We start from the raw sequence: 23102 nt of genomic DNA on the forward strand, positions 1-23102 counted from the left end.
TAAAGACAGTATTCCCTATACACAGAGAAAGGTAATACTGCAGGATGGTGAAGTGCATGAACTTGACAGAGACTTCAGTTCAAACCCCAGGCTCTCCACTTACCAGATATGACCTTGGGTAAGTTTCTTCTTTACCTCTCACTTTCCTCACTTATAAAGTGCGGACAATAGAGGTGTTGTGAGGATGAAGTGAGTTAAAATATATAAAGTGCTCAGAAAATACAAGAATCCAACACCTATTTTTTTTAATGTTTTCATTTCAGTTGGGCACATGGGTCCTGTACTCCGAAATGGTTTTCATAACATAATGTGACCCCAGTGTGTGTATTCTGTGTGTATGCCATCTATGAACTGTGAAGAAAGTTTTCATCAAAGACACATGACAGCTGCTCTGGATAAGAACAGGATGCAGAAGAGTCACCAGGGGGAGAGGCGGACCTGTACGAAGACGTAAGGTAGCGCTTGCGCAGAGGAGTCCCATGGCGGCTATAGGCCGGGGAAATGGCGGCTCCAGGAGAGAGCGGGGCTTCGGGTGGCGGCGGCAGCACGGAGGAGGCATTTATGACCTTCTACAGTGAGGTGAAACAAATAGAGAAGAGAGATCCAGTTGTAACGTCCAAAAATCAGATCGAAAGACTGACTCGTCCTGGTTCCTCCTACTTCAATTGGAACCCATTTGAGGTTCTTCAGACAGATCCTGAAGTGACGGATGAAGAAATAAAAAAGAGGTTTCGGCAGTTATCCATATTGGTGCATCCTGACAAAAATCAAGATGATGCTGACAGAGCACAAAAGGCTTTTGAAGCTGTGGACAAAGCTTACAAGTTGCTACTGGATCAGGAACAAAAGAAGAGGGCCCTGGATGTCATTCAGGCAGGAAAAGAATACGTGGAACACACCGTGAAAGAGCGAAAAAAGCAATTAAAGAAGGAAGGAAAGCCTGCAAATGTGGAGGAGGAGGATCCTGAGCTGTTCAAACAAGCAGTATACAAACAGACCATGAAACTCTTTGCTGAGCTGGAAATTAAAAGGAAAGAGAGAGAAGCCAAAGAGCTGCACGAAAGGAAGCGACAAAGGGAAGAAGAGATTGAAGCTCAAGAAAAAGCCAAACGAGAAAGGGAGTGGCAGAAAAATTTTGAGCAAAGTCGAGATGGTCGTGTGGACAGCTGGCGAAACTTCCAAGCAAATACAAAAGGAAAGAAAGAGAAGAAGAACAGGACCTTCCTGAGACCACCAAAAGTAAAAATGGAGCAGCGTGAGTGACCCCCTGGGGTCACAGCCACAGAACCTTCCCTCACCTGTCTCCCCTCCTGCTTTGAAGGACTCATTCTTTCCTCCCATTTTCACCCCAACATAGGGTAGTATTTGCTTTTTAGTCCACTTTGTTTTCAATACAATTTAATATCAATCAGAGTAATTCTTTTGTACATTGAAATGAGGGGCTCGGTTTAAAAAGAAACCTACCCCAACCCCTAGACCAACCGGGATCTGGAAGGTGCCACCACTGGTGCTGACGTCTCTTCCCACAGCCTGTAACTTAATGTTTTGTACTTCACTGAATTGTGATGGTTAGAAACTTCGTGTATAGTTTGTGGAAATCATCCAATTAAACATATTGCTTAAAATGGTGTTGCCATGACTTCAGAGACAAGCCTGGGCCACCTTAGGAAGCCCCTTTCCTTCAGTTGCTTGCTTCTGGGTCTGGCATCCTTCGAAGCCCCAGATCAGATGGGAAGGCATTGGACACACAGAGCAGTCACTCGATGCCCTGACGTCCCGTGGTGTTTGGCATGTGCTTTCCCGTCTGACTGGCCAATCCGTGTGGCATGAGGCTCCAAGCCACCCAAACCTATTCACTTTCCAAAGAGCTAGCCATCCTCCCTCCAGTACCACTGTGTCCTAGCCTGTCTGCGTTTGTTAGTGGTAATATTCTGTATGTGTAATAAATTTTTATACCCGAAAAAAAAAAAAAAAGAATGGGATGCAAAAGAATATGGGTTCTCTCAAAAAAATATTTATCAGAAACTTAAGATGAGCTACTCGTTTTTAAGGGTTTTCTGCAACCAGGAAAGGGAGTGGGAGGTTTACTTAAACATGAAAATGTGCCAATGTTTAGAAATATTATAATGCTGAGATAAAATTTACATCTGAATTATAACTATGTTGCCTGCACTCCTTTACAGCTAGAGACTCTACTGGCAAACCTGTTGAGGTCAGGAGAGGAAGAGGAGAACCCTGTGTATTTCTCCCCAGTTGCAGAGGGAACTGCCAAAGAAGGGTCTCATCCTGCTACCCTCCTCCTAACAAGGCATTCATCACCAGCAGGATCAGCAGATGGCTCCCAGAAGGCCCAGGACCGAGGGCTCAGCAGGGTAAGGCCCAGCCTACATAGACCACTGTCCATAAGTACAGACTTCTGGATGCAAGGAAATGGACATGAGGCCACTGCCCACTCACCTTCTAAAACGGAAACTGAACTGAGTCTCTCCAGCAAATGCTGTTTGGAAAAGAAAAGTTTACTCCTCACAAATGAAGTGTCCCAATGTGAGAGAAAATTATTCTGACCGAAGTTTCTCAAACTAAGCCCTATGCTTCCCAGGTTTCTAGGAAGGGAAAAGGTCGGGGAAATGGCTGACAGAGCTCTAAATCCCTAGTCCTAGCTATAACCAGATGGCACTTGAAGCAGTTTTGTATCAGAGTTCTGTCGGGTTTCCTTTGAATAAATGTTTACAGGGTGATGGGACACAATATGATTCTATCACCTCAGCAACAGAGTACAGGGCTCTGGGGCAGGCAGCCCAATTCAAGTCCTGCTTCCACTGCTGACTGAAAACTTTACATATGTCTACTTGAGTCATCTGTTTTTATAAAACAGTGATAACACTGACAAGAAACATTAACAGTTTATGTGAAGAATAATAAATGATTTACAGAGTATATTACAATGTCCGCTCCCCCTGAGACTGTTCTGGGTAATGGAGAAACTTCAACAAGAACTCCAACAACTATAGGACACTCAGAAACCAATTCCTAGAAACTTCCAAATGCAGAAACCAACTTTGGCACAAATTACTTCAAATACTTGCTTCATGAGAGAAAACACTGTAATTACTGTCAAAAGAAACATCTGAACAAGAAGTGGTTGAACATCACAGCTGCTATTACAACCAATAAAAAAAGTTACAGATTTCTACAGCATGCTTGATTGATTCTGGTTTTCCAGGTTTAATATTCCTACATGTAAAAATAGCTTCTCAAACAGAATTCAGGGTAGGAGTCTACAACAGCATAACATCAATAGGAAAGAAAACTGGATTTGGAAGAAGTAAAGAGATGTGAATAAAACACAGACTGGATAATCCAACCTTCTGTAATTGTTGGTTACAGAAAGCACTTGTCTCTATTAAAAACAGAAAAGTGCCACTTGAAGAAAAAAGATGAAAGTAGCAGATGGCTAAAGATTCCAATACTTAGTACATACATAGCACTTCCAGTCATCTCCCAGTGAAAAGTACTGGGTGGTTAGGATGTGATCTGTTACATTCCGAATGAGTTAGGGCTTTATTTTTAAGCAGAATGGAATAGAAAAGTTAAAGGAATGAAACCACAGCAACACAACATGCATTTGAAAAAAAAAAAAAAAGCTTTAATGAGGTTAATAAAATAATTAATCTAATATATTGGGATTTTCATACTACAGAAGATTAGAGATTACTACAGTAAATTAGAAGTGAGATTCATTGCCTGTGACAGTTGTGAGGACCATGAGAAAATACTGACTGCTAACTGATCTTTCAAGGTCACTTAAAAACTACATTTTTATGATAAAAGCCACTGATAAATATTAGTGGATCAACAGAACTTGTTCCCTGAAAGTTGGTATTTTTTTTTAATTACTATATACCTAGAGATGACTTGCAGGTTGAAGGTATGTAATTTCATAACAACTGTGTAATATGTGTCGATGACTAGAAAACAACGTTTAACACTACACTAATTTGAAACAAAGATTTATAACAAGTCTCTAGTATCTACAGTCCTTGGTTAATGTCTAATTTTTAAAACCATAGTTGTTTTCTTTTTAACATAATGTGAAATGTATACGCATATGTATACAGAGTAGACTGCCCTTCCCAGGAGAATGTCAAGATTTTCCAGTGGAATGATTCATTCAATCATTCAATTGAACAAATATGTGTGAGAGTTTACCATGTGAAAGATGCCACACTAGGTAGATGATTTCTTACATTATGTATTTTCAATGTGACACTAGGCCCCCCAAACACTGTTTTTCTATATTGGATTCTTTCCTCCTTCCTTTTTCAGTTTTTTCCTCCAAAGGCAAATAATATCAAATAATAAAATTAAAATGAATTATTATATATAGTGGATTTAAACAGAAGACACCAGCCCTACGAATTTCACCTTTACTATGAGAAACTAAGAAGTATTCATACAAATTTTAAGCCTTTATTGGATGATGTAAGTCCTTATTTGATGTGGTAAATGGAAAAATAAATGGACTGTGCTATACTCTAACTTAACCACACAGCTGATAAAATTTATGACTAATTTATTAAACCAAATTATTTTGAGTCTCACAAACCTAATGTAATTGTTCAAGTAATTAAAAATGGGGTAAAATCTCAACTAACATCCACCTAAAAACAGCAAGCAAGTAATCTTGGTTGATGTACAGCTAGTTACAACATCAAGTAGCCATTCCCTTTCTTCTTGGCTTCTTGAAAAAGGTTATTAAAATGCAGGCAACTTTCACTTGCCTTTATAGGTACAGAGGTGAAATTCAAATGCCAAAGGTCAGAGGTCACAAGTAGTCACATTTTTCTTGCTGTCAGAGACTGACTTTTGGAGGTAGGGCACAGGAGAGAACTAAATCACATTTTAAAAGTCTACACTCAAACTACTGCATATTACATCCTTGCTATACTGGCCAGCTATAGTTGCAACACATTATGGTCAGCTATAATCCAAAACACACAACAGAGTATCACAGCAAAAACAGACTGCTGACACAGGCATTTAGTTTGCTCTTGACTCTCAATACACCAAACAACTATTCCATCCATTATATGTTGTGATAAGCAAACCTACGATTCCAAATTAGATCCAACAATTTTAGTGTGTGTACTGAATTTATGTCAGTGATTCTGGAAAGCATCAAATCACTCAAGATTCTCAAAAAACAGAATAAGATCTAAGATAAACTGAATTGAGATTCCATGTGTAAATGTTTTTTAGAAATGAGAATATAACATATACAGTCACAGTGCTTACAACTGACTATGTCATTGCTGTGGCCCTAGTAGAAACCTCCTCCTCAAAAGCAAATTTTATTAGGCCACATCTGCATATTAGTTTTAAAGAAGTGGAAACCTGGATACACAACAACGTCCTACTATACAGCACAGGGAACTATATTCAATATGCTGTGATAAACCATAATGGAAAATAATATAAAAGAGTATGTATATATGTATAACTGAATCACTTTGCTGTACAGCATAAATTAATACAACATTGTAAATCAACTATACTTCAATTTAAAAAATAAATGAAAAATAAAGAAGTGGAAACTTAAAGGACTTCAGGTAAACTATAAATGGCCTAATAAAATATCTTCAGTTTAAATGATTTCTGAAGGGTTCTAAATGTGTGTGACATGACCAGTCAGAGATGTCGTAAAAGGATTTCTGAATTAGGTAGGAGATGAGGCAGACACTCAAGAAATCACTTCCAGATAATTACCCTAAATGTGAATGGATTAAATACCCCAACCAAAAGACAATGACTGGCTGAATGGATACAAAAACAAGACCCGTATATATGTTGTCTACAAGAGACCTACTTCAGACCTAGGGACACATACAGACTGAAAGTGAGGGGATGAAAAAAGATATTTCATGCAAATGGAAATCAAAAGAAAGCTGGAGTAGTAATACTCATATCAGATAAAATAGACTTTAAAATAAAGACTGTTACAAGAGACAAGGAAGGACACTACATAATGATCGAGGGATCAATCCAAGAAGAAAATATAACAATTATAAATATTTATGTACCCAACATAGGAGCACCTCAATACATAAGGTAAATGCTAACAGCCTTAAAAGGGGAAATTGACAGTAACACAATAATACTGGGGGACTTTAACACCCCACTTACAACAATGGACAGATTATCCAGAGAAAATAAATAAGGAAACACAAGCTTTAAATGACACAATAGACCAGACAGATTTAATTGACATTTATAGGACATTCCACCTGAAAGTGGAAGAATACACTTTCTTCTCAAGTGCACATGGAACATTCTCCAGGACAGATCACATCTTAGGTCACAAATCAAACCTTGGTAAATTTAAGAAAACTGAAATCCTACCAAGCATCTTTTCCGACCACAGTGTTATGAGATTAGAAATCAATTACAGGAAAAAAACTGTAAAAAACACAAACACATGGAGGCTAAACAATATGCTACTAAATAACCAAGAGATCACTGAGGAAATCAAAGGGGAAATCAAAAAATACCTAGAGACAAATGACGATGAAAACACAATGACCCAAAATCTATGGGATTCGGCTAAAGCAGTTCTAAGAAGGAAGTTTATACCAATACAATCCTACCTCAAGAAGCAAGAAAAATCTCAAATGAACAATCTAACCTTACACCTAAAGGACCTAGAGAAAAAAGAACAAAAAACCCCCAAAGTTAGTAGAAAGAAAGAAATCATAAATATCAGAGCAGAAATAAATGAAATAGAAACAAAGAAAACAGTAGCAAAGGTCAATAAAACTAAAAGTTGTTTCATTGAGAAGATAAACAAAATTGATAAACCTTTAGCCAGACTCATCAAGGAAAAGAGGGAGAGGACTCAAATCAATAAAATTAGAAATGAAAAAGGAGAAGTTACAACAGACACTGCAGAGATACAAAGGATCATGACAGACTACTACAAGCAACTCTATGCCAATAAAATGGAGAACCCGGAAGAAATGGACAAATTCTTAGAAAGGTAGAACCTTCCAAGACTGAACCAGGAAGAAATAGAAAATATGAACAGACCAATCACAAGTAATGAAATTGAAACTGTGATTAAAAATCTTCCAACAAACAAAAGCCCAGGACCAGATGGCTTCACAGGTGAATTCTATCAAACATTTAGAGAAGAGCTAACACCCATCCTTCTCAAACTCTTCCAAAAAACTGCAGAGGAAGGAACACTCCCAAACTCATTCTATGAGGCCACCATCACCCTGATACCAAAACCAGACAAAGACACTACAAAAAAAGAAAATTACAGACCAACGTCACTGATGAATACAGACACAAAAATCCTCAACAAAATACTACCAAACAGAATCCAACAACACATTAAAAGGATCAGACACCATGATCAAGTGGGATTTATCCCAGGGATGCAAAGATTCTTCAATATATGCAAATCAATCAATGTGATACACCATATTAAACTGAAGAAATAAAAACCATATGATCATCTCAACAGATGCAGAAAAAGCCTTTGACAAAATTCAACACCCATTTATGATAAAAACTCTCCAGAAAGTGGGCATAGAAAGAAGCTACCTCAACATAATAAAAGCCATATATGACAAACCCACAGCAAACATCATTCTCAATGGTGAAAAACTGAAAGCATTTCCTCTAAGATCAGAAACAAGACAAGGATGTCCATTCTTGCCACTATTATTCAACATCCTTTGCAAGTCCTAGCCACAGCAATCAGAGAAGAAAAAGAAACAAAAGGGGACTTCCCTGGTGGTACAGTGGTTAAGAATGTGCCTGCCAATGCAGGGGACACAGGTTTGAGCTCTAGTCCGGGAAGATCCCACATGCCACGGAGCAACTAAGCCCGTGCGCCACAACTACTGAGCCTGTGCTCTAGAGCCTGTAAGCCACAACTACTGAGCCCGTGTACCACAACTACTGAAGCCCGCACACCTAGAGCCTGTGTTCTGCAACAAGAAAAGCAACCACAATGAGAAGCCCACGCACCACAACAAAGAGTAGTCCCCACTCAACATAACCAGAGGAGGCCTGCGTGCAGCAATATAGACCCAATACAGCCAAAAATAAATAAATAAAAATAAATTTATTTTTAGAAAAAAAGAAATAAAAGGAGTACAAACTTTAGAAGAAGTAAAACTGTCACTGTTTGCAGATGACATGATACTATACATAGAAAATCCTAATGAAGCCACCACAACACTACTAGAGCTAATCGATGAATTTGGTAAAGTTGCAGGATACAAAATTAATGCATAGAAATCTCTTGCACTCCTATACACAAACAATGAAAGATCAGAAAGAGAATCTAAGGAAACAATCTTATTGCAACAAAAAGAATAAAATACCTAGGAATAAACCTACCTAAGGAGGTAAAAGACCTGTACTCAGAGAACTGTAAGACAAATGATGAAAGGAATCAAAGATGACACAAACAGATGGAGGGATATACCATGTTCTTGAATTGGAAGAATCAATATTGTGAAAATGACTATACTACCCAATGCAACCTACAGATTCAATGCAATTCCTATCAAATTACCAATGGCATTTTTCTCAGAACTAGAACAAAAAATCTTAAAATTTGTATGGAGACACAAAATACCCCGAATAGCCAAAGCAATCTTGCAAAAAAAACACAAAAATGGAGCTGGAGGAATCGGGCTCCCTGACTTCAGACTATACTACAAAGCTACAGTAATCAAGACAGTATGGTACCGGCACAAAAACAGAAATATATATCAATGGAACAGAACAGAAAGCCCAGAGATAAACCCATGCACCTATGATCAACTAATCTATGAAAAAGGAGGCAAGGATATACAATGGAGAAAGGACAGTCTCTTCAATAAGTGGTGCTGGGAAAACCGGACAGCTAGATGTAAAGGAATGAAATTAGAACACTTCCTAACACCATACACAAAAATAAACTCAAAATGGATTAAAGATCTAAATGTAAGGCCAGACACTATAAAACTGTTAGAGGAAAACGTAGGAAGAACACTCTTGGACATAAATCACAACAAGATCCTTTTTGACCCACCTTCTAGAGTAATGGAAATAAAAACAAAAGTAAACAAATGGGACCTAATGAAACTTAAAAGCTTCTGCACAGCAAAGGAAACCATAAACAAGACAAAAAGACAACCCTCAGAATGGGAGAAAATATTTGCAAATGAATCAACGGACAAAGGATTAATCTCCAAAATATACAAAAGCTCATGCAGCTCAATATTACAAAAAAAAACAACCCAATCCAAAAATGGGCAGAAGACCTAAATAGACATTTCTCCAAAGAAGACATCCAGATGGCCAAGAGGCATATGAAAAGCTGCTCAACATCACTAGTTATTAGAGAAATGCAAATCAAAACTACAGTGAGGTATCACCTCACACTGATCAGAATGGCCATAATTGAAAAATCTACAAACAATAAATGCTGGAGAGGATGTGGAGAAAAGGAAACCCTCCTGCACTGTTGGTGGAAATGTAAATTGATACAGCCATATGGAGAACAGTATAGAGGTTCCTTAAAAAACCAAAAATAGAATTACCATAAGACCCAGCAATCCCACTACTGGGCATATACCCAGAGAAAACCACAATTCAAAAAAGACACATGCACCCCAATGTTCATTGCAGCACTATTTACAATAGCCAGGTCATGGAAGCAACCTAAATGTCCATCAACAGACAAATGGATAAAGAAGATGTGGTACATATATACAATGCAATATTATTCAACCATAAAAAGGAACGAAATTGGGTCATCTGCAGAGACATGGATGAACCTAGAGACTGTCATACCGAGCGAAGTCAGAAAGAGAAAAACAAATATTGTATATTAACACATATATGTGGAATCTAGAAAAATGGTACAGATGAACCGGTATGCAAGGCAGAAACAGAGACACAGACATAGAGAACAAACGTATGGATACCAAAGGAGGAAGTGGGGGTGGGATGAATTGGAAGATTGGGATTAACATATATACACTAACTAATATGTATAAAATAGATAACTAATGAGAACCTGCTGTATAGTACAGGGAGCTCCACTTTGCTGTACAGCAGAAACTAACACAACGTTGTAAAACAACTATACCCCAATTAAAAAAAAAAAGAAAATCATTTCCAACCTAACAGAGGTTATGGTCTAGAGTACGTACAGACTGTACTGACGAAACACAGTTCTAGGACCCTATCTGCCCACGTTTCCACATGCCTGAAAGCACCTCACACTTGCAGTCTGCCAGCCTGTTCCTGAATAGTTGGCATAGCTTGCGCATAAGCATCAAAATTTGCAAAACTGGTGTCAGCAGCCTGGAAAAATCCCAGGTACAACAGCAGAATGCTGTGTCATCAAGGTTTTGATGGCACAGAATATGATACTGTGTGGAAAAACAGACATCAAGATCCTGAGTCACAGAACAATTCAGAAGAATTAGAACCAACATGAACAGGTTTTGAGTCCCTTAACCTTGGGTTTCTCACTATCAGCACTACTGACATTTTGGGCCAGATAATTCTTTGTTTTTTTGTGGTTTGGTTTTTTGGGGGGCGTGGGGGGTATCCTGTGCATTACAGAATGTTTAGCAGTATCCCTGGCCTCTACCCACTAGATGCCAGTAAGACCTAACTAGTTGTGACAGCCAAAAAACGTCTCCAGACATTTTCACGTGTCCCCTGGAAACCAAAATCTCCCCTAGTTGACAACACTGCCTTAATCTATTTATTTCACTTACATTTTCCTTTTTATGAACATACAAGTGATAGGTTTTTAGAAATTCAAAGTCAGTCTTAATGAGCTCTTTCAATAAAAAAATTCTAAGATATAAACTACTGGGTTATTATTTGCAGCAATTTTTTTCTTAGTGGTACGTCAAATACAATGCTTCTTAGAAATCGATGGCATCTTCAATTCAATGAAATTCAGCCACCCACCATCCTTTCCCCTTTATCATGGAACCGTCATCCTGGAGAATTACTTCTTCCTCTCTGTGTAAAGTTTTAAGTACTACCCAGTTCTTCCCTACCTAGTGTTTCTCTAGTCTTCCTTTTGATTCCTTTCAACTATCTAATATTCTTCTAAAAATTTCCTTGCTTCCCAGGTCAGCCAGAGTTAAGTTCCAGTCTTTCAACCAAAAAAACCTAACTGAAACAAGGTCCTTATTTAAGCTAGCCTGACAGAAGATATTTCAGAGTATTTCCCTGCCATGAAATTCAGCAACCTATTAAAAATGTTGGTGCTTCTCCTTACCATTCACCACATAGGTGGAGTGAATGGGGCATAGATGAAGCAAGAATTGTTGAAACAGTGTCATGGGGATTCACTGTACCCTTCTGTTTTTGAAGGTGTTTTAAAATGTCCATAATAAAAAGGTTAAAAATGATAACTAGGGCTTCCCTGGTGGCGCAGTGGGTGAGAGTCCGCCTGCCGATGCAGGGGACATGGGTTTGTGCCCCGTTCCAGGAAGATCCCACATGCCGCGGAGCAGCTGGGCCAGTGAGCCATGGCCACTGAGGCTGCGCGTCTGAGCCTGTGCTCCGCAATGGGAGAGGCCACAACAGTGAGAGGCCCGCGTACCAAAAAAAAAAAAAAAAAAAAAAAGATAACTATCCTGTAAAGAAAAATGTCACAATAGAAATAAGTTCCGAAGTCCTTTCTGCATACGTTGGATCCCTTACACTTACATGTGCCTATGCCCCAATCTTAAGGGCTTAGGAACTCAACTATAGTTATGGGTACATCTGGGGTGAAAAGAGAAGACTTGGAAAGCCAAGCATGTACCAGTGACAGTCCAGGACACAAGGAACCATTTTCTAAAACTGCTTCCAAGGCTTTATTCAATTAAGGCAACAGATACAATTATCTATAAATGCTTTGTTTCTCCAAAAGGTTGCTTTTAAAAGACGGCACAGAAAACCTTTTTAATGCTTTTTTCTGAAGTTTCTTCTCTGGTTGAAAAAAGAAAAAAAATAACTATTGATTCTTCTAAGAACTATCATACAGATAAACACACACTTTTTGCCAAGATTTGACAGCTGGAAGTTTGCATGAAGAAGGCTTCAAACAAAACATTTATTTTAAAGAGAAAACAATAAAAAAGGCTGTCCCACCCTCTGCTCCCCTTAAAAGTGACAGAAAATAAATTCTTTATCAATAGTCATTTGTCCCAGGTTACAGCTAGGCTGCCAACCCCAGTCCACATGAGAGATGAAATCAGCCCTCACTGGCACCTTTTATCCATCTCATCTGCCCTTTACCTTTCATAGAACAGGAGAACAAATGGGAGCTAAGTCATGGAGGGGAAAAAAAAAAACCCACCACAGTGAGAATTACTGTAACAAAAGCCTGTACCATAGGGGAAGAAAGGAAGACAAAAAATTCCTATGTGAAATATAATAAGCAAAGTAAATATGAAGGTCTAACCAAAAACTCCTTATTAAAATAAAATTCAATTAAAAGTAATAAAATTTCAAAGACAAGGCATTCTACCATAACACATTGATTTTCTCTGCTTCTTAATGAAAATGGTCTGAATTTTTTGAATATTTTAACTTCACTATCTAATTATATACTCCATCAACCTAACCCCAATTAAATAATTATGAAGTGCTGCGTGGGAAACTATTGAATTATGCGTAGACACTTTTAGCAGTACTAACTACATTTTGATTTTTTAAACCCTAAGCCATGAGCCTTCTCTCTTTCCTGAGAAAAACGGTGGTCTTAATGTACAGTAAAACTCATGTCCTGTTCTACACGTTTCAGGCAAATCGGACCTAGCTTATTTAGCACTTTGTCAAAGAGAAGAAATGTCAGAGAACATTTCATAAACCCTCACTTTAGAGATGAAATATTTAAGGCCCAAAGAGCTTAAATTATACACTGAAGCCCCTATAGCCAGTGAAGACTAGAATCCAATTCAAAGATTCCTTACATTAGCTCTCTCAAGCAAACTAGTGAAGCAGTCCAAAACACACACACACACACACACACACACACACAGTGTTACAAACCATCTACTGGTAGTAGTCATTGTGCATGTGAAAGATATTTGCATAATCATATAATAATAATGCTTTGTACTATACAGAAACTTCAGAAATAGCACAGATGGGAAGCACTTGACTCTATCTTGGATTAAAATGTATCCACATATTTCTATGAGTAAGTATATACTTTAAGTCTTTAACCAAAAAACAAAAATTATCTATGTTTTTTGAATATTGCTTTCTTTTCAGTTTACAGCCTTTCAACATCTTTGAATCAGCACATAAGATCTACTTGACTGTCTAATATTCCATTGTAATAAAATTCCGTGTACCATAATTCACTCATGCAGCCCTCCATGATGGGCATCTGGATTGCTTCCAGTTTTCTATTACAAAAACATTTCAGTGAACATTGTTTTAGCAGCTATTGTTAGTAGAAGTAGTAATAATGACAACAATAATATAGATGTATACAAAAAAATCTAGAGGAATGAAATGGTCCAGAGTGGTTATCTCTGTAGGATGAAATTACAGAGGATTTTGTTTTTTCAACCTTACATTTATCTGTAACATTTTTGATTTTTTTAAGTGAGCATACTACTAATCAGTGCTACTTATTAACATGGGTACTATCTATAACATGTAACATTCATTATTAGCTACAATATTGTTAACCTTAATACCCATAGTAGACGATGTAATTTTCAATCATAAATAAAAAATTAAAAGAACCTAGCCTGAGAAGTGCCAGGAGAAGCCTCAAGAACTACTTCTCACATACTGAAAAAACAGGGCTCAATTATTCATGCAACTAAGAAGTACACAAGAAATAAAATGGTCATTTACAATTGAGTTTGGGAAGGGGATAACCTAGGGCTTTAACAAGCACAATCCAAAACCAAAAACAGCCACGTCCATACATGTTCAGCCAAATACAAATGATGAGTCTTATTATAATCATTCCTCTCCAAAAATATTTCATAAATATGACAAGTCTGCCAAAATCTGTCTCAAACACCATGAAGCTCACCGTTTCTGATTTTCAGATTCTTTCTTGGCCTGCTCCAATGCCAGCTCCTCAGCCACTCTTCTTTTCAATTCTTCATCAGAAACTAAAATCAATAAAGAGGGGAAGGAGATAAAATACGTGACTTCTTTAAACAAAAGCATGAGAATACTCAGGAAGACAAAGCTGAGACTAGATCTTAATAGGCAAAGTTTTGCCAGCTGGTCAGTGTCTCCTTGGAACCACCTAAGCACGGTGGAAAAGACCAATTAGTGCACTTCAGGAGTAATTTAATCAAGAGTTCCCTGGTGACCTAGAAATCTCCACACCTGCCAGAAGTTATAATAAACTCAAGGAGCTGCTTACTGCCCAGTGGGACTGAGCCATTAAGTACAAATTCTTTAAAATGATGTCCTACCATTAAAGTCTGACAACTGCATAGAGGGGCAGGAGAGGGTGTAAGGAAGGGACTTCAGAGAGGAAAATGACACCAAAACCTTCCTACTTTGATAATTAAACATTTTAAAAAATCACTTATTAGAGAAAGAAAATCATTTGTAGTTACGTTCATCTTTCCATGATTTACAAAAAAAAAGGAATTTATGACTCATATTTAAAACCATATTTTTTGGAAAACGTCATTCAAATTCAAGTGCCAACAATTGGAGAGAGAGACAGAACAGTGCTGAGAACACGGCTGGAGCTTTCTAAATACCTAATGACTTGATCTGAAACATCTGGTCTTTCCAATTAGAAGATTTTGTACAATATGTTTTCCAAGATTCTTACAGCTATGATAGCAAATAAAATAGACAAACTTTACAGACGCTTTAAGAGCCTTCCATAAGAGATAAGCACGGACTCTTTCCTCTTCACTACCCAAAACCCACTACCCAAAATTATGACCAAGAAAGCACCAGAAACACTTAAGATCTAGGAATACACACAGGACCTAACAAGTATTTCAACTGGTTGAGCCTATTGGATGGAAACTAGACAGTACTGTCTCTGCTCTTCAATGGCATTTTATTTTATAATCTTGCATTATAAGCACCTTGCCTTACGGAATATGCAAAAAGTGAATTACAACAGGATATGCAAAAACTTTAAAATTTAGCTGACACTGGGCAATAACAAAGAAGATATATGAAAGGTCCTAAGGATGTCTCCTCTTATTTGTGGACTATCAGAAAACAACAACAGCAAAGGACATTATCAAGAAGGTGAAAAGACAACCCACAGAATGGGAGAAAATATTGGCAAATCATATAGCTGACAAGTGGTTTGTATCCGGAATATACAAAGAATTCTTACAACAGAACAACTGAACAGAACAATAAAATGACAACAAAATTAAAAATGGGCAAAGGACATAAATAGGCATTTCCCTAAAGAAGATATTCAAATGGCCAATAACTGCATGAAAAGTCACTCAACAGCATTCATCGTTAGGAAAATGAAAACCAAAACCACAATGACTTACCAATTCAAACCCACTATAATCCAAAGGACAATAACAAGTGCTGGTGAGAATGTGGAGAAATTGAAACCTTCATACATTGCTGGTCAGAATGTAAAATGATGCAGTCACTATAAAAATAGTTTGGCAGTTTCTCAAAATGCCCCGGTCCGGGAGGATCCCAAATGCCGCGGAGCGGCTAGGCCCGTGGGCCATGGCCGCTGAGCCTGCGTGTCCGGAGCCTGTGCTCCGCAACGGGAGAGGCCACAACAGTGAGAGGCCCGTGTAACGCAAAAACAAACACACAAACAAAAAAAAAAAACTAGGCTTCGGTAAGACCTTGGTATACCAGGTCTAAGCATGAAGCAGTGAGATCCGTTTTCTAAGTGAGCTGATACAACATATCTTAATAGTGCATTGTATGCCTCTTACATAAGGGCTTGCTACCAGGGGAAGAGCCAAAATCAGCAGTGAGCTTTTCATGATGATGTGATAAACCTGGAAGGGAACGGTAAGGACTCCATTACCACATGGAGGCCAGCTGGGCGGCTGGGAAGGCAGCCATGCAAGAGACTGCAGAGAAGGAAACGCAGCTTCAAGGCTTGTCTTCCTTCTCTATACCCTCCTGCCTCTCATGTCTGCCAAGCCACCTGCCGTGGGGTGAGGTGGTAAATACTGATAGATGGAGATAATGGTGGTATCACCTAGGGAGGCCAAGAGGGGAGGGAGAAAGATGGGAGGAGGAAGCACAAGAGATGCAAAGGTCGGGAAGCTCCAGAAGCCACTGAAGAAGACATGCCCAAGGGACCGGCTAGTTCACATCACTTCTGGTCAGTCAAGGGACTAAACCATAGCTGTCTCTCTAATGCCCTAGCTATTTCTGGAAAAGAAACACACACACACACACACACACACACACAAAACTTTTGGGTCTCACGTCCAAGGTCACAGCTGAAAAAGTAATTACCTTAGCTATAATGGAGAATTTAAAATAACAAAAGATAAAACATGACCAAGCATAAAGAGTTTAAAATCTAAAATAGTAATTCAAAGCCCAGGCAGGAAAATAAACCAGCGTGGTAATGGGTTTTGAGCAAATCTAAGTTTCAAGTTATTTGTTTTTCAATCAATAGAATACAGAAAGCAACAACATATTTCTTCGGATAGGTCTGGTCCAAAGTGCATAAGGGAAAAAGATATACCATTTGGAGACCACTATTCAAAATGGCTTTTCTGAAAACACTCTTTTCAGCTTCAGGATCTGAACATTCTCTCAAATAAAACTGTTATTAAACTAAAAGGTCAGTGTTTCAGGATGGACTACTTTATAAGAAGCACAGAAAGGCCAACTTTGCCTATTAGCACAGTGAGTTTCCCGTAGATCTTTGAGGACTGGCAGAGTTTGTGAAATGAGAAAAAGTAAAAATGAGAAATTTTCAAGCCATATAAATCAGACTGGCCACGGAACCCTGCAAAACTAGTTCAGGCTCAGTAAGTAGGGTTCTATAACTTTCACATAACGTACACACTTCCCTTTTAAAATGTATTAAGACAAAAGGATGCTTTCTTCACACACTTGTACTCTTTACTTGCTAAAATGTTCTCAGAAGCGATTTTAATTTTTTCCTCAATGGCAAATGTATCTCAGTGAACACAAAGACTGGCATTTTGTCAGTTAGTTATAGATGATACGACACTAACCATAAAACATGTGAGAAAAAAATCAAGCATTACAATGGCTTGGTTATAGCAAGTCGGCCCTAAACCCTTTATCTGAAACTACTATTGAAAATAAGAAATATTTGTATTAAAAGCAGCCCGAATTTTTGTTCATTTTTAGTAAACAACATTCTAAACAAATGTTTTGGTTAGTCCAAAGGCAGCTTTACTGACTGCCTAGCAATCTTTTACTCCTCTTAGCCACATTCTAAATTTCTAAGTTAAATTCTTAAGAAATTCTAAGAATCTCTAATTTCTAATTTCAGGATCAAATAAAAAACTCCTAACCTTATACTACATGATTCTTAGTATTCTTAGGAACTGTGAATACCATGGTCTTAATTCTCAGAGAAACTGTAGCATAAATTTATTACACCTCACCAGTCTTCTATGTTACATGACAATGTCCTAATTCTGTTTTCAGAAACTGGTTAAACGAGGGGTAGAGAGGGAAGGGGTGGAGAAGATGGGACACTATACTTAAGACAGTTCCTTGAATGGTGGACAGAAATGACTCCAAAAGATGAAATGTCTTTATGAATGGCTCATCATCTATGAAAAAAACAAAGACTGAAAATACAACCGTGATTGGAGACTTATACAGATTCCCTGGACCTCAAGGGACATACCAATTTCCTTTGTAACTTTTTCTGCTATGACTTTCCCTTTCTTTCATTTTCCTAGCATAATCCTGACAGTATAATTCCCTCCCCAATTACAGTATTTCTGAAACAATCTCTGCAAGTTACTTAAGAAAAATTATGGCTTGCCTATTAGAAAAATGTCAGGTCCTTTGGGATTTTTCCTTTATTCCATTTCTTTCTGGTTTTACCATTTACTGATACATACCATGTCCAATTTTATAAGCCCTATTATTTTCATATGCTAGTTTAAAAACACCAAAGAGAACTATGAAAATCTACTCTCAGAAGAAAATAAATGTATGTAATTGCATAACACAAGCAGCAGATTTTAGATAAACACTGGACTCTGCCAGGATTGAGATAGCTGAGCCAAAGCTTATAGCATAAGATACAGCCAAATTAAATTTTCAGCTCCATAGAAATACCCATTAATCTTATAATTTTAATAAATTCATAAATACAAAAAAAGCACTGATTGTTTAAAAAATAATAATGGAAGCATCCATGCAATCAATGAAATACAACACACAGTTTATCAGAAGTAAATGACTCACAGCATGTCGGTGGCAGGATAAATCTTGTCCTGCTCCTTATCTTATAAAAGGTACAGAGTTTGGTTAGAAGAGTCAAAAGATGGCTAGAATAAATCTCAGGGGTTAGAAAGAAACATGTAACAGTTTGCCAGTATCCGTTTGTGGCACCATCTAGTTAGCAGACAAACCTGATTTAAACACACACACAGAGTGTGTTAAGTATGATGATATTCAGCTGACAATAACATTTACTATCACCTTAAGGATAATGTATCCTAAGACTGCCTTCAAAAAAATGCCATTTGTCTAGATACCTGGCAGGGTAACTGAGGCCACTTATACATTAAAGCTAACGACAATGTTGGAATGAAAATCCTTAACTGCAGTTTCAAAACCATAAATATCGAATGAGAAGGCACCGTGTTACAGTTTGGCAACCTAAACATTAACTGTATCAGGTTAATGGCTTATTTTGTAGTATTATTGCTCCATCAGGATTTATATACCTTGGTAAATTTCTAATTTGAATGGCATAATATGCAAATAATGTCCATTTTATTGTTTGCTTCACAACAACCACTCGTGGAAAGCAGCTCCACAATACGTTCTATGTGAAAACAAAGATCAATACCAGACTGCAGATGCTGTATAGCAACAGACAAGCTCATCCCTCATATTCTACCGTTTCCACATTTTTAAGTAGACAATTCATAAAACCAGTATTGAGAATCAGATACACCTAGTATTTCATGTCTTAATATCCTGAATAATAGCTGCAAGACCTCACAAAGAGCCTCTAGGAAAATAAGATCTATAATTTAAATTAAAAAATAATAATTACCTCTGGATATTGCTTTTTGATGCATAGCTTAATTTTTTTGTTTGTTTCACAAATGGATGTATTTTGTTCACTGGAGATAAAACTATCAATTCAACAGCGTTAAATCTCCAACCCCAAATGAAGTACCAAAACCCCCCAAACCTGTTTCTTTCTTTCCAACAGTCCTGAGTGTGGCTGCATTCAAAGGCTTCTCCATAAAGACTCATGACATTCAAAGAGGACCAAGTTGGAAATAAAGGCGGTTCCCATCTTCCCCTGGTTTTGCCACAATTCGTTTTTGTGATTTTGCTCAAAAACACATCATTGCTTTAGGCCGAAGCTGTCTCCTCTATAAAATGAGAACCCAAACTAGAAAATCTCCAACAGCCGTCCCCTTACACAGCAGTGTTAAATGGGACTGAATTCATGCTTGAGCCTCCACTTCCCCTAAAAGCCCGATAACATGAAGGTGAAGATAAAAGGGTCTATCGTTGACAACATATACTGCCAAATGTTCCTCTGAAGTGACACTCCACTCATTTGGAAAAACTGTCTGTCAAATACCCGTCAAACTAACAAAAACATCCTCTAGGCTTTACAGACAAAGCAAAAATAAAGAGGGAAGGAAGGACAGGGTGGGAGAGAGAGGAATATTGTGCAGGCTCGTCTAGGCACACAGCAGATGTTCAATAAAAATGTGTTAATCGTTTCATCTGTGGAGTCAAACATCAGTCATTAGGTGAAATAAGTCACCAACTCCTTGGGTAGCTTAGGGACGATTTAGAAAAAACATAGCACACACTCTGCAAAATCGCATATAATCTAAGTAAAAAATGTGGACTGCCATTCAAAAAAGAAATTCAAGACAAATAAGCACCTTCTCCCCAACTCTCCACGCCACTGCCGCCACCACCAACCACCACCAGGTTTCTGTTCCTGTGGACCCTCCTGTACAGAAAATTGAGCCACTGCTACCAACAGTATATTTTTTATAAAGGAGAGAAGGATGGGCATTCATTATAAGCTTACTGTACTGGCTATAAGGTTTATTTTAATGCCTAAGCTCAGGTTTCTATTCTCTGGTCAACTATATGAAGTTATTTTTGTTTGTTTAATTATTTTCTCCCAAATCAAGTGACCTCAAGGAATACACAAACTAGGGAAATCAATCAATTCACTAGGTAGTAAATCCACATTGACTTAATCCTATGCTAGGCTTTATAAGAGATGGAGACATACGGTCCCTACCATTAAGGAGATAAGAGTCTGAGTTATTAAAATTGTACTTTGAGGGTTTAGTATTAATGACACTTACAAAGGCGGGCTGTAGTCATGGAGTATTTCATGAAGGAGGAGGGACACAAGCAAGGACGTACATTAGACAGATGGAAAGGAAACCAAACAAAGCTTGTTTGTAAGAAAAAAAACCTTGAAGGGTAAATTATGCTCAATTGTGAGGAGCCTTGAAAACTAGGCAGGAGTTTGGATAAGAAATATTAAGAAATAGGGCATCATGGACAGTTATTTAAAAGTGAAAATAATGAACATTTTGGTACATGACTCTTTTTGAATTATGGTTTTCTCAGGGTATATGCCCAGTAGTGGGATTGCTGGGTCGTATGGTAGTTCTATTTGTAGTTTTTTAAGGAACCTCCATACTATTCTCCATAGTGGTTATATCAATTCACATTCCCACCAACAGTGCAAGAGGGTTCCCTTTTCTCCACACCCTCTCCAGCATTTATTGTTTCTAGATTTTTTGATGATGGCCATTCTGACCGGTGTGAGATGATACCTCACTGCAGTTTTGATTTGCATTTCTCTAATGATTAATGATGTTGAGCATTCTTTCATGTGTTTGTTGGCAATCCGTGTATCTTCTTTGGAGAAATGTCTATTTAGGTTTTCTGCCCATTTTTAGATTGGGTTGTTTGTTTTTTTGCTATTGAGCTGCATGAGCTGCTTGTAAATTTTGGAGATTAATCCTTTGTCAGTTCCTTCATTTGCAAATATTTTCTCCCATTCTGAGGGTTGTCTTTTGGTCTTGTTTATGGTTTTCTTTGCTGTGCAAAAGCTTTTAAGTTTCATTAGGTCCCATTTGTTTATTTTTGTTTTTATTTCCATTTCTCTAGGAGGTAGGTCAAAAAGGATCACTGCAGCTCTATTTACAATAGCCAGGACATGGAAGCAACCTAAGTGTCCATCAACAGATGAATGGAAAAAGAAGATGTGGCACATATATACAATGGAATATTACTCAGCCATAAAAAGAAACAAAACTGAGTTATTTGTAGTGAGGTGGATGGACCTAGAGTCTGTCATACAGAGTGAAGTAAGTCAGAAGGAGAAAAACAAATACCATATGCTAGCACATATATATGGAATCTAAGAAAAAAAAAAAAGGTCATGAGGAACCTAGGGGTAAGATGGGAATAAAGATGCAGACCTGCTAGAGAATGGACTTGGGGATATGGGAAGGGGGAGGGGTAGGCTGTGACAGGGTGAGGGAGTGGCATGGACATACATACACTACCAAGCCTCGGATGGATAGCTAGTGGGAAGCAGCCCCATGGCAAAGGGAGATCAGCTCAGTGGTTTGTGACCGCCTTAGAGGGGTGGGATGGGGAGGGTGGGAGGAAGGGAGACGCAAGAGGGAAGAGATATGGGAACACATGTACAACTGATTCACCTTGTTGTAAAGCAGAAACTAACACACCACTGTAAAGCAATTATACTCCAATAAAGATGTTAAAAAAAAAAAAAGAAAATAATGCAGTGAAACGGGGCATTACAGGAAGTCTGATCTGGCAAAGATATGCAGATTAACTGGATGGGGAAAGCGTAAAGCAATGAGTGGTTCTCAAAGTACAGCCTCATTCTCTCCGCCCAGCCCCCCCACCCCCATCCCCCAGCAGCATCACCTGGAACTTGTTAGAAATGCAAATATTTCAGACTCACCCCAGAACTATACATCACAAACCCTGGGGGCAGGGGCCCAGCAATCTGTGTGCTAACAAGCCCACCAGATTTCAGATGCCTGCTCACGTTTGAGAGACACGGGCATAAGGTGATGAGGATACTGGCCATAAAGATGGAGTCTAAGATGCAAGGGCTTTCATGGGAAAAACTGGTCATCTGTTACTGACCGAGAGATGAAAGAGAAAGAAGTCAAAGGTGCACCCAGATGCCAGAAAACTAATACCCATGATGGTCAATTAAGGAAAGAAGGAGAGGCTGTTCGGGGAAGAAAGATAATGAGTTCAGTTTCAGACACATTCAATTGAAAGTAATGGTAGAATCACCACATGGAATTGTAGGCAATTAGATATTTGAACCTGAAATTCAGATTTGATTTGAGACTTGGCTGGAAATGCTGATTTGGGAATGACTGTTACAGATCTGAGCTCAGTGAATTCTCTTGGAAAAAAATAAAATGTATAAAGAGAAAAGAGTAGAACGCTAGGAATAGGCCTTAAGAATTCATCAGATGAAGGAGAGGAGAGAAAGAACAACATCATTAGAGACAAAGAAGGAATGGAATGGAATGGAATGGAATGGAAGAAATGAACCAAGGTACCATGTGCAGAAATGATAAACAGATTTCATCTCATGTGCCAATTCCGATCAACTGGCAGCAGCGGCCTGGGGTGCTGTGTGTAGGACTCCAAGGCCTAGTCCAGGTTCAGGAAGGAGGAAGGTCTGGCAGCATGGCTTACAATTACCTATCATCCCAGGGAGTGGATGGAAATCAGATGGTTTGGGCGTCAGGAATCAGTGGGAAGAGAACAATGGAAGGCAGCAATTATAGGCCTCTCTTCAAGTTTAGAAATGAAACAAAAAGGAATGAGGTGGAAAAATTATAAATAAAAGATGATTT

General features: G+C 38.3%; 2 protein-coding genes across 2 annotated transcripts in view; one reads left to right on the forward strand and one right to left on the reverse strand.

The window, feature by feature from the left end:
* CHCHD3 (coiled-coil-helix-coiled-coil-helix domain containing 3) overlaps positions 1 to 23102 on the reverse strand; it is a 294459-nt gene that overhangs the window by 220994 nt on the left and 50363 nt on the right. The window contains exon 3 of the mRNA XM_060108045.1: positions 14075 to 14156. Within this exon, the coding sequence (XP_059964028.1) occupies positions 14075 to 14156 (82 nt within the window). The remainder of the gene's footprint in view (positions 1 to 14074; positions 14157 to 23102) is intronic.
* On the forward strand, positions 495 to 1532 carry LOC132496082 (dnaJ homolog subfamily C member 8-like). Its single transcript, XM_060108266.1, has one exon. The coding sequence runs from the start codon at positions 502 to 504 to the stop codon at positions 1261 to 1263; it is 762 nt and encodes a 253-aa protein (XP_059964249.1). The 5' UTR covers positions 495 to 501; the 3' UTR covers positions 1264 to 1532.

The sequence above is a fragment of the Mesoplodon densirostris genome, chromosome 9 (assembly GCF_025265405.1).
Source record: "Mesoplodon densirostris isolate mMesDen1 chromosome 9, mMesDen1 primary haplotype, whole genome shotgun sequence".
In the NCBI taxonomy this organism is placed as follows: domain Eukaryota; kingdom Metazoa; phylum Chordata; class Mammalia; order Artiodactyla; family Ziphiidae; genus Mesoplodon; species Mesoplodon densirostris.

Coding starts and splice junctions, on each gene's coding strand:
- LOC132496082 (XM_060108266.1), top strand. CDS start 502: ATGGCGGCTCCAGGAGAGAGCGGGGCTTCGGGTGGCGGCGGCAGCACG.